Here is a 13,912-nt window from a genome sequence, read left to right as displayed (position 1 = left end):
TTGTGCTTATAGCATTCTTTTATGCAAAGTTAGAAATATAAAGTGTGAATCTGTTTATAGATTAAATGTGTTAATGAGGACCATTAGTGATACTTCAGGTATTTAAGGACGCAGTACTCAAACCAACAACTTGTTAATGGTCATGTTTTCCCTCTAAACCCAAACTGTGTTTGGTCTTAGAAAGACTTACAGCCATACCACCTGGTACTGAAATACATCTTGAACCTGGTATTTTTCCATGGGGATGAGGCATACCAAACAAAGTGTTCTGGACCTAGGGGGAAATCTATTTAAGCAATGAGAAGAAATCACTCTCTTGTCTTCAGCTAGCCTTTTGAAACTGCCTTGCCCATGCCCACCCTAAGAGGATACTTGTCAACAAAGAACTTTGAAGAAGCTTTAGACCCAAGTCAGAATAAAAATCAACTCTGATTTGAAGCTTTTACTTGAGATAAGAGCAGTTTAGGGTAAGAATTTGTATGTAACAAATTTCTTAGTAGATCAGAACTAGCTAAGTATTTTTTGTTTATTTTAATATAGTAACTTACTTTGATCTGACTGTTTTCACTTGCAACCACTTAAATTCTACTTTTATACTTAATAAAAACACTTTTGTTTATTATCAAGCCCAGTGTAAACAATTGTTATCTGGTGGGGAGCAACCACTGTGCATATATCTCTTTCGTTGATAAAGGGAACTGACCTTATAAGCTTTCTCTGTGTAAAAGTTTTACACAGGGTAAGTTGGATTTATTTGGGGTTTTGGTCCATTTTGGGGCTTGGTTTCCTGAGTGCTGAGCCCTTAGAACTGAGTCTTCCCTGAGCTGAACTGGTTCTGTATCTGTGCTGTTCTGCAGATGGTGGTAACCCCAACTCTGTGCCTTGTTTGGGAGAGACTAGAGGGTCTGGCCCAGCAAGACAGAGTGGTAGGGAGCCCCAGAGAGCAGGAAGACCGTCCTCAGTGGCATGCTCAGCACACCAGGATACAATCTTAAGGGAACTTCTGTAATTTTAACCTATCAGAATGATGTTAAGTAAGTCTAGTTTCCTATAAGAATAAAAGTAAATGGGGTTAGGGTCCAGGGATTTTTTTTTATAGTCAAAACACATGATATACATATAACTTTTAAATAATGTATTTAATCTGTACTCATTACTGATAATTGTGAAGCTTGGTTCAGCAAGCGTATTGCAGTGTCAGGCTGTGGGAGTTTGCCCTTTTCCATTTGCCTGGCACTCCAGTCAGGGAGTGGAGTTGGGGTGCATGGTGTTGCCCTGCTCCCTGCCTGAAACGCTGTGTGTGTGGAGTAGGGTGAGCCAAACAATCCTATAAAGGAAGGTTGCATTACTTTAAATGAGTAAATTCTATAATACATGAGCTACCTTATAACTAAACAATTTTAACTGGGATAACTTTAAATGAGGAGTTACTGTACATTATGATTGTAGTACAGCAGGAGTTCTACTATAGTTACTGTTTAACTGAAATTTTAAGGTATCCAGTATTTAAATACATGATCACACATTATTTTTATTACTCTCTCATTCGATGCACAGGATACACTATGTGACTGAGTCAGGGGTTTGTAGTGCATGAAGCTGTTTGTATGTCCTATTCTCATCTATTTGTAGATGTTGAAAAATGTATAGGTTGGACTTCTCTGGTTCAGCACCTGACTGGTCCCAGGTGAAGGATTGTGCCAGACTTGCTACCGGCCTCCTTGCTACTGCCCCCCCCCCCCCTCCCGGGGCCTCTTGTACATTTCAAAGCTGGCACGCCTGCGTGCAGCTCAGAGTCAGCGGGACTTCCCTCTTGCCCTGGGCTGCACACAGAGTTCCGCATTCGTCCTTTGAAATGTACAAGAGCCCCTAGTGGAAATTCCATCAACTACTCGACTAGTAAATTAACCGATATTTAACATCCTTAGCGGGCACCCCATTCTGGCAGGGCTGTGGGGATGAAGAGGTCTCTGCACTTTCTCCCTGTGTAGCTCCCGGCACCTCCCACTGGCCCACACCACCTCCTCCGCCTCCCCCCCTCATGTTCCCTAGCCCCGCTTGCTACCCTTGGGTGATTCAAAAACTTGCTGGGGGCCCCTGCAGTGGGGTTAGAGTGGTTTCTTGCTGTTGGTTCCACACTGTTGTGGGCCCGTCCCTCTGTCCAAGGGATGTGCGTCCATAGGAGAAAGCTGCGAAACTATTAACTCGTTTTGTGAAACTGACTAGATATCAGTGATGTTGACTCTCCTGAGGTGATCATAAGTCTCTTGATAATTGGGGCTTTTTTTTCTGGAAGGCCAAACCCATGCTATTAGAAGTAAGGTAGATCTGGGAACTTCATTACCTGCTGCCTCATGCACTGCTATCAACTCTTGATTTAGTAGATTCTCCTTGTTTGTTGGTGCATGGTATTAGAAGAGAATCCCAGCCTTCTTTTTCTCTTTCTTTTTTTTTCCCTCCTTTTTCTTTTATTAAAGTAAGACTTTAGGTCTCATAGTTTGTGGAGAAAATATGCCCTGAGTTCAGCAAAGACTCAAACACCAGATGCCAAATAAAAAGATCCCCAAGTATATTTTTATCTGTGATTTCAAGAAGCAATTCTGTTTTGGGGGGATGTGGAGGCTGATTTGAGTTTTGAACTCTTATGGTTGACAGTATAGTACGTGCAAGTTGATAATGTCTCCCCCTGTATCCAGGAGCCAAGACAGAAACCAGGATCCTATGAAAGACATGAAACTGAGTCCTCACCCTGACACCCCCATATTCTCATGCTGGAATGCCCCCCCAATAACATCACTCCCTCATACTGGAATTCCACTTCTTCCTCTTCCCCCCTCCCTGCTAACATCCACATCCTCATGCCGGGGTTTCCTGTCCCCGCCCAGGGTAACTGAAAGCCAAACCAAATGGCCCCTCCCTACTGGCTGCAGAAGCACATCAGCTCAAGCTACTTGCTGGCCAAGGCGGCTTGCATCCTGGCTGAGGCAGCCAGCAAGGCCTCCTGGACTAAGCAGCACCCTCTGTGGCTAGGACTATGTGTGAACTGAGGAACTGAGTGCTGTGGGAGCCATGTGCGAGGGTGAGTCCCTGCGTGCCTCTCCCTGGCCTGGCAGCCATATGGGCCTGATTAAATAACTTTTTCAAAATATTTCACAGGCTGAATTGGAGAAGTGCTTAGACCACAAATGACCCCATGCTGGGAGTTTGAGACCACTGAGGTAGAGGCTTTCTTTGGACTCACCAGCTGTTAATGAAGCTTCATATCCCATTTTGCAACAGTTTTGGCAAACCTCAGGAAAGCCATTGCAACCAGAGCAATCCAGTGGATAACTAAATTTAACAAGCCCTTTACCAAAATGAAGACTTTCTTATTCAAGTGATGGTCCCTGTCTGTATTCCTCTGAGAGTTAAGCACCTGCACTGGAGCCAAAATAGTACTGTTCTGTGGTCTGAGCAGTACCGTAACTAGCTAATTTTGTGCCTGAGGCAAGAATATACAATTGTGCCCCCTCAGCAGCAACATGCAGCCTGACATGTAAACTGCAGACTGGCTGTTGCTAATGGGCAGGGGAGCAAAGTGGCTCTGTCTTAAAATAATTAGTTTTCTATATTGTTTTTCTGCGCCCCCCTCAGCTATGCGTTCGAGTCAAGTGCCTCACTCGCCTCACCCTTGTTACGGCCCTGGGTCTGAGCATGCACCCTGTGTTGCCTTGTGTTCTCACCAGAGGTGATAAAGGGGGCAACAGGCTTCCAGAGTCTCCGTGCCTTCTGAACACTGTATGGTTCCAGTCAGAGGTTCCATTCCTCTTGTCCTTGTGGTTAACTTTCCAGAATCTTTCATGACTATCCTTAGTGGTGTTCATAGTTTAGATTTCTTTCTTGTTTTGCTTTGTTTTTTTGTTTGTTTGACTCTTTCTTTTGTACTTGATTTAGGTCTAGGGATGCTGCTTTGGCAGTTTCAAAGAGGTAACCATGTTAATCTGTTTCAGAAAAAACAAAAAGTCCAGTGGCACTTGAAAGACTAACACATTTATTAGCGTATTAGAGCATAAGCATTTGTGAGCTACAGCTCACTTCCTCAGATGCTGAAGAGAAAAAGAAGGAAAACAAGGAAAGCATCTGAGGAAGTTGGTTACAGATCACGAAAGATTAAATTGCCAGCGGACTCCTTGTTGTTTTTGCTTTGGTAGTATTTTTCCCAAAACTTTACCCCTCACTTCCACCTGCAGTATCCAGGTATGGGTACTGGATTATGCCAAGACACCGGGGTTCAAAGCTTATGCTTACCACCTTCACTAGTTATGCATCAGCAGCAAGCACCAGCACTGTTTGTATTGCTTGGGGGAAACTCATATTGCATCCAGATGCAGTATTTGCCTCTCTTTCCCATACTTGGGAGAACTGGAATCTCAGGTTCAGGAAACACTTTGGCTACGTCTACACTGGCACCCTTTTCCGGAAATGCTTAAAACGGAACAGTTTTCCGTTATAAGTATTTCCAGAAAAAGCACATCTACATTGGCAGGATGCCTTTCCGGAAATTTTCGCGATCGGGGCTTTTTTGCGGAAAAGACTACTGTGCTGTCTACACTGGCCCTTTTCCGGAATAGTTTTTCCGGAAAAGGACTTTTGCCTGAACGGGAGCAGCATAGTTTTTCCGGAAAAACACTGACAATTTTACAGTAGATCGTCATTGCTTTTCTGGAAAAGCAAGCGGCCAGCGTAGACAGCTGGCAAGTTATTATTCCGGAAAAGCAGCTGCTTTTCCGGAATAAGTGGTCCAGTGTAGACACAGCCTTTATGCCATGGGAACAGCATTGGCTCTTGCATGGGGAACCCTCCTGGTACATCAGCCTGAATAGGTGAAGAATACCTCACCCGCCACAGAACCTTTTCATGTTCCACTGGTACCCAGTGCTAAGTACCCTGCACTGGGGTTTAGCCATGAACCAGGGAAGCAACGCGTAAGTATGGCAATATTTCTTCCTCCATGTCTAAGAAGGACTCAGCATTGTAATTGGGTTCTGGTCATGAATGAACCACGTTTCAAGTCTCAAGAAAATAAGAAACATTTGCACCAATCATGAATCCGCTGATACTGACACTGGACCCAGTGATACCATCTGTCTCCAGAGAGATGTAGTGCCCAATACTGACTTCTCCAGTACCACAAATACCATTAACCGCTGAGAGACTCGGAAGCACGTTGGGTCCCCATGAGTTATTTAGAGTGGAAGTACTACAGTCTTCACAGCCTCCAGTCTGATGACCAAGTTGGAGGGGCCCTTCACCTCCTGTTCTGGCACCAATACCACCACCATTTGGTGAGGTTTCCGACTCCTCTGATTCAGACAATATGGATGTTCACTCAGTTCCAGAAGCACAACTACCTGAAGACACTGACAGCACTTTGTCAGTTCCCCACCTGGTCTTATCCACCAGGTTGGTATCTGGCACCATGGTCACAGGGTACACAATAGCAGGGTCAACAGGGGCTGACAAAACTGAGCCTGTGGTACTAATATTTACCTTCCAAGTGATCCCACTCAGTTTGGGAGGACTCTCCTACTTCATCACCACAACCCTCGTCATACAGGTACTCCAACGTAGTGCTAGATGACACATTGATTAGTCCGACTCAGATGTATTTGGAGAGGCTTCCCTCATCTTCTCCAGATGCAGGCACTTCTTCATTCCACTCCTCCCCATTGGACAACTATTGCCAGTTTTAGGAATTGCTACAGACTAGCCAATGCCCTAGAAATTCTCTTAGAGAAGGTAGACGAATGTGAACACAAGCTGCTTGACATCTTGCACATTTCTGTACCAGCAAGGGTGACCCTATAATCAGCTATGCTTTTCTCTAGTTGGCACATACTGTATAAAACAGTGCAGCCACGTATGCACCCATCCCTAAAGAAGAGTTTCTATGTCCCATCCAAAGGATTAGAGTCCCTGTTCTCTTATTCTCCACGAAACTCACATCCACGTGGCTTCTGAGCATTCCAAGCAACTTCCCATCTCTACTCCATCTGATAGAGATAGTAAAAGGCTAGATCTCATGGACAGAAAGGTCGTCTCCTTGGCAGGACTCCAATTTTGTATTTCAAATTACATAGCCTAGATGGCCAAATTTTAATAACTATGGGCAGTTGGCTGAGTTTGCAGATAAAGCTACCTTTGTGAGATTGAAACCAATTCCAGGAAGTTTTGAAGAAAGGCAAGTAACTTGCTATGTTCATGCTACTGATGGCTTCCTACGTCTTGGCAATCGGGGTTGTCATGAGAAATGAATCCTCCTCTACCCCATAATAGACAGCTGAGTCCTGAATATCATCCGGAGCCACTGCATAATAGAGTGTATGGCTGTGCCCCTGTCTCACCCTCCTCCTCAGTCCACACTCACACTATGACCTCCTACAACTTAAGTCTGACTTCCTATTGCAGATGAGAGCTGTACAGTTAATCCCCAGACTTCTTTCATGGAACAGGGTTCTATTCAGGCTACTTCCTAGACCCCAAGACTAGAGGAGGAAAACCATTATTAGATCTGTGATGCCTCAGCTTCTTGATTTCTAGTCCAAGATTTTGTATGTCATATGCATAACCATCATTCCCTCCTTAGAAAAAGGCATATGGTTTATGGCTCTTTATTATTCAAGATGTCTGTTTCCGTATCAGTATGCACCTGATATATAGAAGGTTCCTAAGATTTGAGGTGAGGCCTCACCATTTTAATACAGGGTTCTACTATTTGGATTTACCACTGCTCTGTAAACATTCACAAAAGTCTTCTCAATGGTGGCAAAAAATCTCAGACATCAAGGGACCAAACAAGAGGTCCAGGAATCAGCCTCTTAACAGCTTCTACTCCTATTGATCCTGGGAGTCAGTGTTGAAAAATCAATGCAATCCCTGGAGTTCATAGGAGATCTCATAGATGTGACTTCTACCCCAGTTTATCTACCAAGGGAATGATTTCAGACAATGAAGGAACTAGTCACTTGGGTATCTTCCAGCCCTTTGGTTTTGGCCAAAATCTGTCTGTCTTGGACACATGGCAGCCTGTGCGTATGTCATGTCTTTTGCTCACCTGGGCCATCAGATTGGCTGTAGGCCTTAACATTACTATCTTTTAGGGGTTCCCTTTAACCTAATAACATACAGTATTATGCATCCCTTTAATGGTTGCAGGCAATGAAGGACAATAATCCTGGCATTCCTTGGTTGTATTGCAATAATGTGCCTTTCTTGTGTAAATCCAAAGGGGTTCAAAGCACCAGGATGCAGTCTCCTTTTCCCAAGACAGTGGGGTTATTGCCGTGGGGGGGAGAGGACCCTAATGCCTGTTATGCAAGAGCAGGTATGTGATGGGGTCTAAGCCCCCTGTTGATAGCATCGGTGTCCTGACATTCCCAGTGAAAGGTAAACCTGCTCAGATCAGGCTGCCAACAAGACTTCATCCTCCAAAGGCTAAGAAGAGCCAGGAGACAGTGACCAATCAGGAACCAGCAGTCTAGTTAAAAACACTTGCCTCCTTCTGAAGGACTCAGTTCTCAGTGCAGGATGACACTGGGACAGAGGAGGAGCTTCTCGGTGCTATGCAAAAACCCCACGGTCAAGTCTGGGACTTGCCCTCAAGCATTGCAGCTAAGAGCTTGCTTTTGAGGTTTGTTTGTTTAAAGGTGCAGACAGCCAAATTCTAAAAATGTGTGGCTTAGAGACTGATGCCAAGCATATGGCACAAGCCAGGTTGGTCTGAGCAGGTGGCCACAACTTGACAGGGAGTACCTACAAGCACAATAGTTGGCCTTGTGGGAACAATGGATCAGCCCCAATTGCGATAGAGCCACATTCAGATTGCACAGAGAATCTTAATTCAGGCATTTCCTAACTTGATAGTTTCTTTCCAGCCTTAATCTTTTTTACAGCGGTTTTTTTAATGTAATTGCTTAATGTTAAAAAAAATTGAAGAAAAAAATCCAAAACGTTAGGTGGAACCAAGCTAATTGCTCATATAGGTCGTCAGCAGGTTTAGAGCTACAGCACACTCTACTATTGAATGATGAAATAACTGGCAGCGATAAAAAGCCATTATATTGTGAGTGGACCTGGCAGTAAAGGGGACGGAAAAACATTTTGTAAGTTCATTTCAAACCTGTTTGCTAGAGAACAAAGGAGATTCAAACATCAGCAGTTGTAGATTCAGTTCCAGATTCTGTGGGGAAATGTTCTGTAATCATTATAGTACCCACCTAGTTTGTCTCCTGCTCCAATTCCCCATTTTCCCAGCTCCTGCCCATCCCTCTCTTCCTGCCCTTTACCTCTTGTTCCTGCCCATCCCTCTGTTCCTCTCCTATCCCATCCTTGGATCCCACTCCTCTACTGGCTCCTAGCCCTTTTGTACCTGTTCCCTTTCTGCTCCTGTTCTGCCTCTCCTGGCTACTGTTCCTAACTTCTTTCTTTTTCAGGCTCCTATTTTCACTCCCACATGCTCCTGCACTTATCCCTCCATCCTGCATAATTACTCCTCCAATCCTCATCTCTTTGCATTCAAGGTGTGCTGCTTCCTGGGTTTCTGTGGTGGGAAGCATTGAGGACACAGGAAGAAGAAACCCCCCTTTTCTCACTTCCTGTACCAGGCACCATATTGACTCGCCAGCCTTAGGCAGCGAGTTCCATCAGCCCATGCAGCCCTGGCACCAGTAATATTCCTAGCCCAGGCTCTACCAAAACTCACTGCCTGCCTTCCACTGAGCTCTCTGCCCTCTGTATCTCCTGGCTCTGCATACTCCCCCTGCGTATCCCCTGAGCCTGACTACTGCCTGTCGGTGACTTAAAATGCCCCAACCCCTACTACCAGCACTGGCAGCACAGTGGGGTTACAGAGGCTTCCTGATGCTTGCTGTATGCGGCTGCCAGCAGTAGGGTTGCCAGATGGTTTCAACAAAAATATCGGACACACTTGACATTACATCACAATCTACATTACATCTTATTTAGAAAATACCGGACATTTCTATTTTCTCAATTTATTTCCCGAACAGAAAGCTCAAATACTGAATTGATTGGTTCAAAACCGGACACCTGGCAACCCTAGCCAGCAGTTGCATCCCCAGGGGAGGGAAATGGTGTCTCTGTGCTGAGCACAAGCCAGCAACTGCAGGGAATGAGCAGCAGGAAGCTGCTATAACTCTACTGCAGTGGCAGTGGGGGCCCAGGGGGATTTTAAATCACCTTGGGGGCAGCAGGTGGGATTGGGAGATGCAATGGGGGGGGGGGGTGCACAAGGGAAACAGGCAAGCAGCAGTGCTTGGAAATCCCCACCCCTTCAGGAGCCACTGCCAAGGGGGTACCCCCAGCTAAGCATGGCACCCCATCTGCTCTCCCCACACCCACTGTGCACCCCATTTCCTCCAGAGCCTATACCTTCTCCCTCGCCTCCTACCTTGTCCTGCCCCTAAACTCCCTCCCAGAGCCTGCACCCAGGATCTCAAACCCTTGCCCCAGGCAGCCAGCTCCCAGACTCCATCCCTGAGCATGCACTCCAGATTGCCCACCTGCACCCATATTCCCTCCCATTGCCTCACCCAGATGCCCTATCTGTACATAAATCCCCCTAGAATTCCACCCCTCATCCCTCCTGCACCCAAACTCTCTCCCAGAGCCTACAGTCCCTCCTGCTCCCCAGTCCCCTGTTCCAGCCTAGAATCTGACCCAGCACCCAAATTCCTTCCCAGAGCCTCTATCCCTCCCCCACCCAAACTTCCTCTCAGAGCCTTAGGTAGGTATTGCGGGGCGGAGAGGGGGGAAAGTTTAAGTGGAGGAGGGGTGCAGGTTCTGGGCACCACCAAAATTCTTGCAAACCTGCTGCCCCTGCTGCAACTGCTGGGAGAAGTAATTGCAGAAAAAACCCTGCTCAGTACCTGCAGCTGCAAGCTGGAACTTGTTCAGTCACATTGTAGGGATAGTTCATGTGCACTCTGACTAATGTGTAGGTGCTGTGAAGGAATAGAACGTTCCCAATGCAGATGGAATCTTCAGATAATTTAGCTCTGAGCTTGATTCAGTATGTACCAACTGAGATTTTTCAGAGGCTTATGAACTGGCCAAATTTTGTTGAGTTTTCATAGAGACAGCAAAAAGCCTTTTTCTGTAACGAGGGTAATGCACTGCTAAACTTCAAGTCCCTGCTCCAAAGTATGGAAACAAGTCTCCCATTAAGCCAGTGACAGAGATGGGAATGGAACCCCATCTCATGAGTGCCAGTTCAATGCTCTTGTCTACTAGATAATGCTGCCTTCCAAATCCTGAAAAAAAGAAATCCTGCTGAAACTTCTTAACCAGACTTTTTCAGTATACATATTGCTCTTTCTTCTTTTCTCCTGCACTGTTTGGGCAGTGCTGGGTCAGCTTTTCTTTTTATTTCTTTGATATGATGTTTCCCTTACCAGAGTGACAATAACCCTTTGTGTTTTAGCTCCATAATCCAATAGAAAAGGTCCCAAAGAATTCTCTTAAATATCTTTTATATATATGCATATGTAACTAAAATCTATAACCATTTCTGATTGTGTTTCTGTTCATCTGATAGAAGAGAGTGGTGGAACAGCTGCGGAAGAATCTGATAGTCAAGCAGGACCAGCCAGATAACAAATTTCAAATACAGCCATTGGTACAGTCAGAAAACAAACTACAAAATCCACAACAGCAGCCACTACAACAGCTACAGCAGCACCACCATCAGCAGCAGCAATCTACTGCACCCTCTCCAAACCTGATTGGATCACAGGTAAAAACATTGGAAGCCTTTCTGTGGTAAGCAGGGCAAGATGAACTTGAAATTCATCTCTGTAGCAGAGGGATGAGAATAAAGGCTAATTTAAGTCCTTGAAACAGAGTTCAAGTAGTACTTGAATGATGTGTAAGCCTTGTAATGAATGGCCCTCTCTAAAATTAATTTCCCTCTTTGTGGACATACATGTGGGGTTTGGGTCCTTATCCCTTCTTTTGCTGTCACTCCTAACCAAAGTCAAAATAAATTGTGGTTTATGATTGCTGTTATTTCTTTTAAAGCGAGGTCAGGACCTTGAAGCTCAAAGGAATGCAGGAAATACCACCTTTCTAAAAAATATTTTTTAGACAGTATATCTTCTAGTATCCAAGGGCCAAAATCATACCTTTTAAGGCATCTATACATAGTGAGCCTAAAGAAGTAGTTAAGGTCTATTATATCAGTATGACTCATCCCATACACTAGAACCATTTTCTAGTTCAACTGCATAGAAGAGCAGAGGTTAAAACATAATGTATAGTACAGCAGGTCTCATGTTTATATATACGGGAGAATACACTCTTGAATCTTGAAATATAAGATTCTTTCTTTTTAAACTTCCAGGCCTACTCTTCATGTAAAGCTTCCACCTGGGACTAGGTGTTCTATGAACACATAGGTACCGATTCAATAAAATACTAACGTACCTGAAGTATTTGCTTTAGTATTTTGATGCATCAGAATATTAGTTCTTCGAGTACATGCTCATGTCAATTCCATTTTAGGTATGTGCTTGCCTATGTGCACAGTCAGAGATTTTTGCTTTGGTAGTAGCATAGGTTCTGCTCATGCGTCAGTATATGGGGTACTGCCAGCCCTTCACCCTATCAGCTCCTTCTTACCCACCCATGATGGTTATTCTAAGGGCCTTATCTTGCATTACAATAGCATTAGCAGTTCTTAATAGCCTGTTGTCTGTATTTTATGTATATAATTCGTAGGTAGTTAGTTAACTAGCCATTAAATTAAATGTCACCTGTTGGTTTTGTTGCTAGAGTCACAGCTGGGACTTTGTCTCAAAGACTAGGGCATGCCCCATTCCCTGAGCTTCAAACTTTGTTCGTTATGCAATGCCAATGCCTATTGGTGATCCCCCATAGTTTGAAGTGCATGAGAGAATCCCATATAAAGGACAAGTGCAGAATTTGCGAGAACTTTTGTCCTATAACCCTGAAAGTGTGGAATATCCACTTGAAAGCCCTCCTCATGGAGGGTGCACTTCATACTTTCAGGGCTAGAAGGAAGTACCACTACAATTGGACCCCCTAACCCAGCCAGGGATCCACTTACAACTCCTGGGGACAGTAGGGCTGCGTCTACACAGCACAGTTATTTTGAAATAACTGACCTTATTTTGAAATAACAAGGTGAGTGTCTACACAGCAATTCCATTATTTCAAATGATGGCTTATTCCAACTTCTGTAAACCTCATTCCATGAGGAATAACACCTCTTCCAAAATAGCTATCTAAAATAGCTGTAATGTGGAAGCTTCACTGCTGCTATTTTGAAATGACTCCTTCCCAGGGCCATTCAGGCTAATTACTGCCCAGTGTCCCCTCTGGCTTTAAATTAGGTAGTATGTCCACATTAACCTTAGACTAGTTTTGAGGCTTCCCTGAATCGTAGACATGCTATTTTAGAATATTTCTTCCGGAATAGCTTATTTCAAAATAAACATGAAGTGTAGACATAACCTAGGAGACTATGGCTCATTCTGGCACAATTGATGCCCAAAGCTGCCCAGGTACCTAAAGAAACATGGATTTCTGTTGACCCTAGAGACTGGCATTACATCCACATTGTGACAACAGGGCCAGTGGTCTCCTCAATGACTTTGTTGGAACCCTTGCAGTGTACTATTGATGCTGGTTCCTACTCCTATTCCTGCAAAAACTTCCCTTAAAACATTCAAAATCACATTCCACCACAATCCTGCACGTGCTCAGCCTATAGTTGAATTTCTCCGTACTGCGATCCATGTTGCCTGTGTATGACTTCATGAGCCACAAAAGCAAGGGATAAGCTGCATTTCCAAGGATCACTATTGGCATTTCAGTGCGTCCAATAATAGTTTTCTGATTTGGGCAGAAAGTTCCATCTTGCAGTTTTATGAAGAGGGAGGAGTTCCTAAAAATGTGCACACCAAGCACCTTTCCCAAACATTCCATGTTGATGTCAGTAAAATGGCCTTTGTGGTCCACCAGCACCTGTAACACCATCAACAAGTACCTTTTGTGGTTTATGTACAGTCTGGCAAGGTGGTCGAGTGCCAAGATAGGAATGTGTGTTCTATCCATTGCCCCACTACAGTTAGAGAATCCATCGTGGCAACGCCCTCCAGATTTCCCAGAGTTGTGTATGTTTCCCAGAGTCACTTTCCTTCGTAGCAGAAGAGTATTGATTGTCTTGGTTACTTGGACCACACTAGCCGCCATTGTAGATTTACCCACTCCAAATTGATTCCCAGGTAACCGGTAGATGTCTGGCATTGGAAGCTTCCACAGAACTATTGTTACTTTTTTCTCAACTGTCAGAGTGGGTTTTATTCGGATGGTGGTGTGCTTCCATGAAAGTGGTATTAAGCATGCAAATGTTTTGCAGCCACTGCTGATCGTGACATAGCTGTGTAACTATGCAGTCCCACCAGTTTGTGCTTGTCTCATAGCACCAGATCTGGTGTTCCACTGTGTCAACAGGATCCACTGCCACCAGCATCTGCCAGTCTCTCCACTCAAGTGTTTCATACATGTCTGTATTCATGGCCTCCTTGCATTGTTCCTTCCTCTAGTTGCCCTTGGCCAGTCTCTGGACATACCACAGCATAAGATGCGAGTTGTTTGCAATGATTACCACAGCACTTTGCAGCTCAATGGTGTCCATGCTTGCCCTGCTATGGCATAAATAACCATAAAAAATAGTGTGTGAAAAGATTGTTTGCGGTTGTTTTCAAGCAAGGGGGAATGGAGGAGATGGGTGCATTATGGGATCCTGATGACATGTATCCAGAACCACCTGCTACACTGTTTGTCCCATCAGGCATTGGGAACCTAACCCAGATGTAAAGGGGTGGCAGGA

The 13,912-nt window shown here is 44.6% G+C and overlaps 1 protein-coding gene across 13 annotated transcripts in view; it reads left to right on the top strand.

Moving 5' to 3' along the window:
* The window catches only part of PHF21A (PHD finger protein 21A), a 287,213-nt gene that overhangs the window by 223,090 nt on the left and 50,211 nt on the right, over positions 1-13,912 (top strand). For all 13 annotated transcript variants that reach the window (XM_075927582.1, XM_075927577.1, XM_075927575.1 and 10 more), the window contains one exon: positions 10,595-10,792. In XM_075927582.1, the coding sequence (XP_075783697.1) occupies positions 10,595-10,792 (198 nt within the window). The remainder of the gene's footprint in view (positions 1-10,594; positions 10,793-13,912) is intronic.

This window comes from Pelodiscus sinensis, chromosome 4 (genome assembly GCF_049634645.1).
Source record: "Pelodiscus sinensis isolate JC-2024 chromosome 4, ASM4963464v1, whole genome shotgun sequence".
Lineage (NCBI taxonomy): Eukaryota > Metazoa > Chordata > Testudines > Trionychidae > Pelodiscus > Pelodiscus sinensis.
This window is presented reverse-complemented; position numbering and strand designations above follow the sequence as displayed.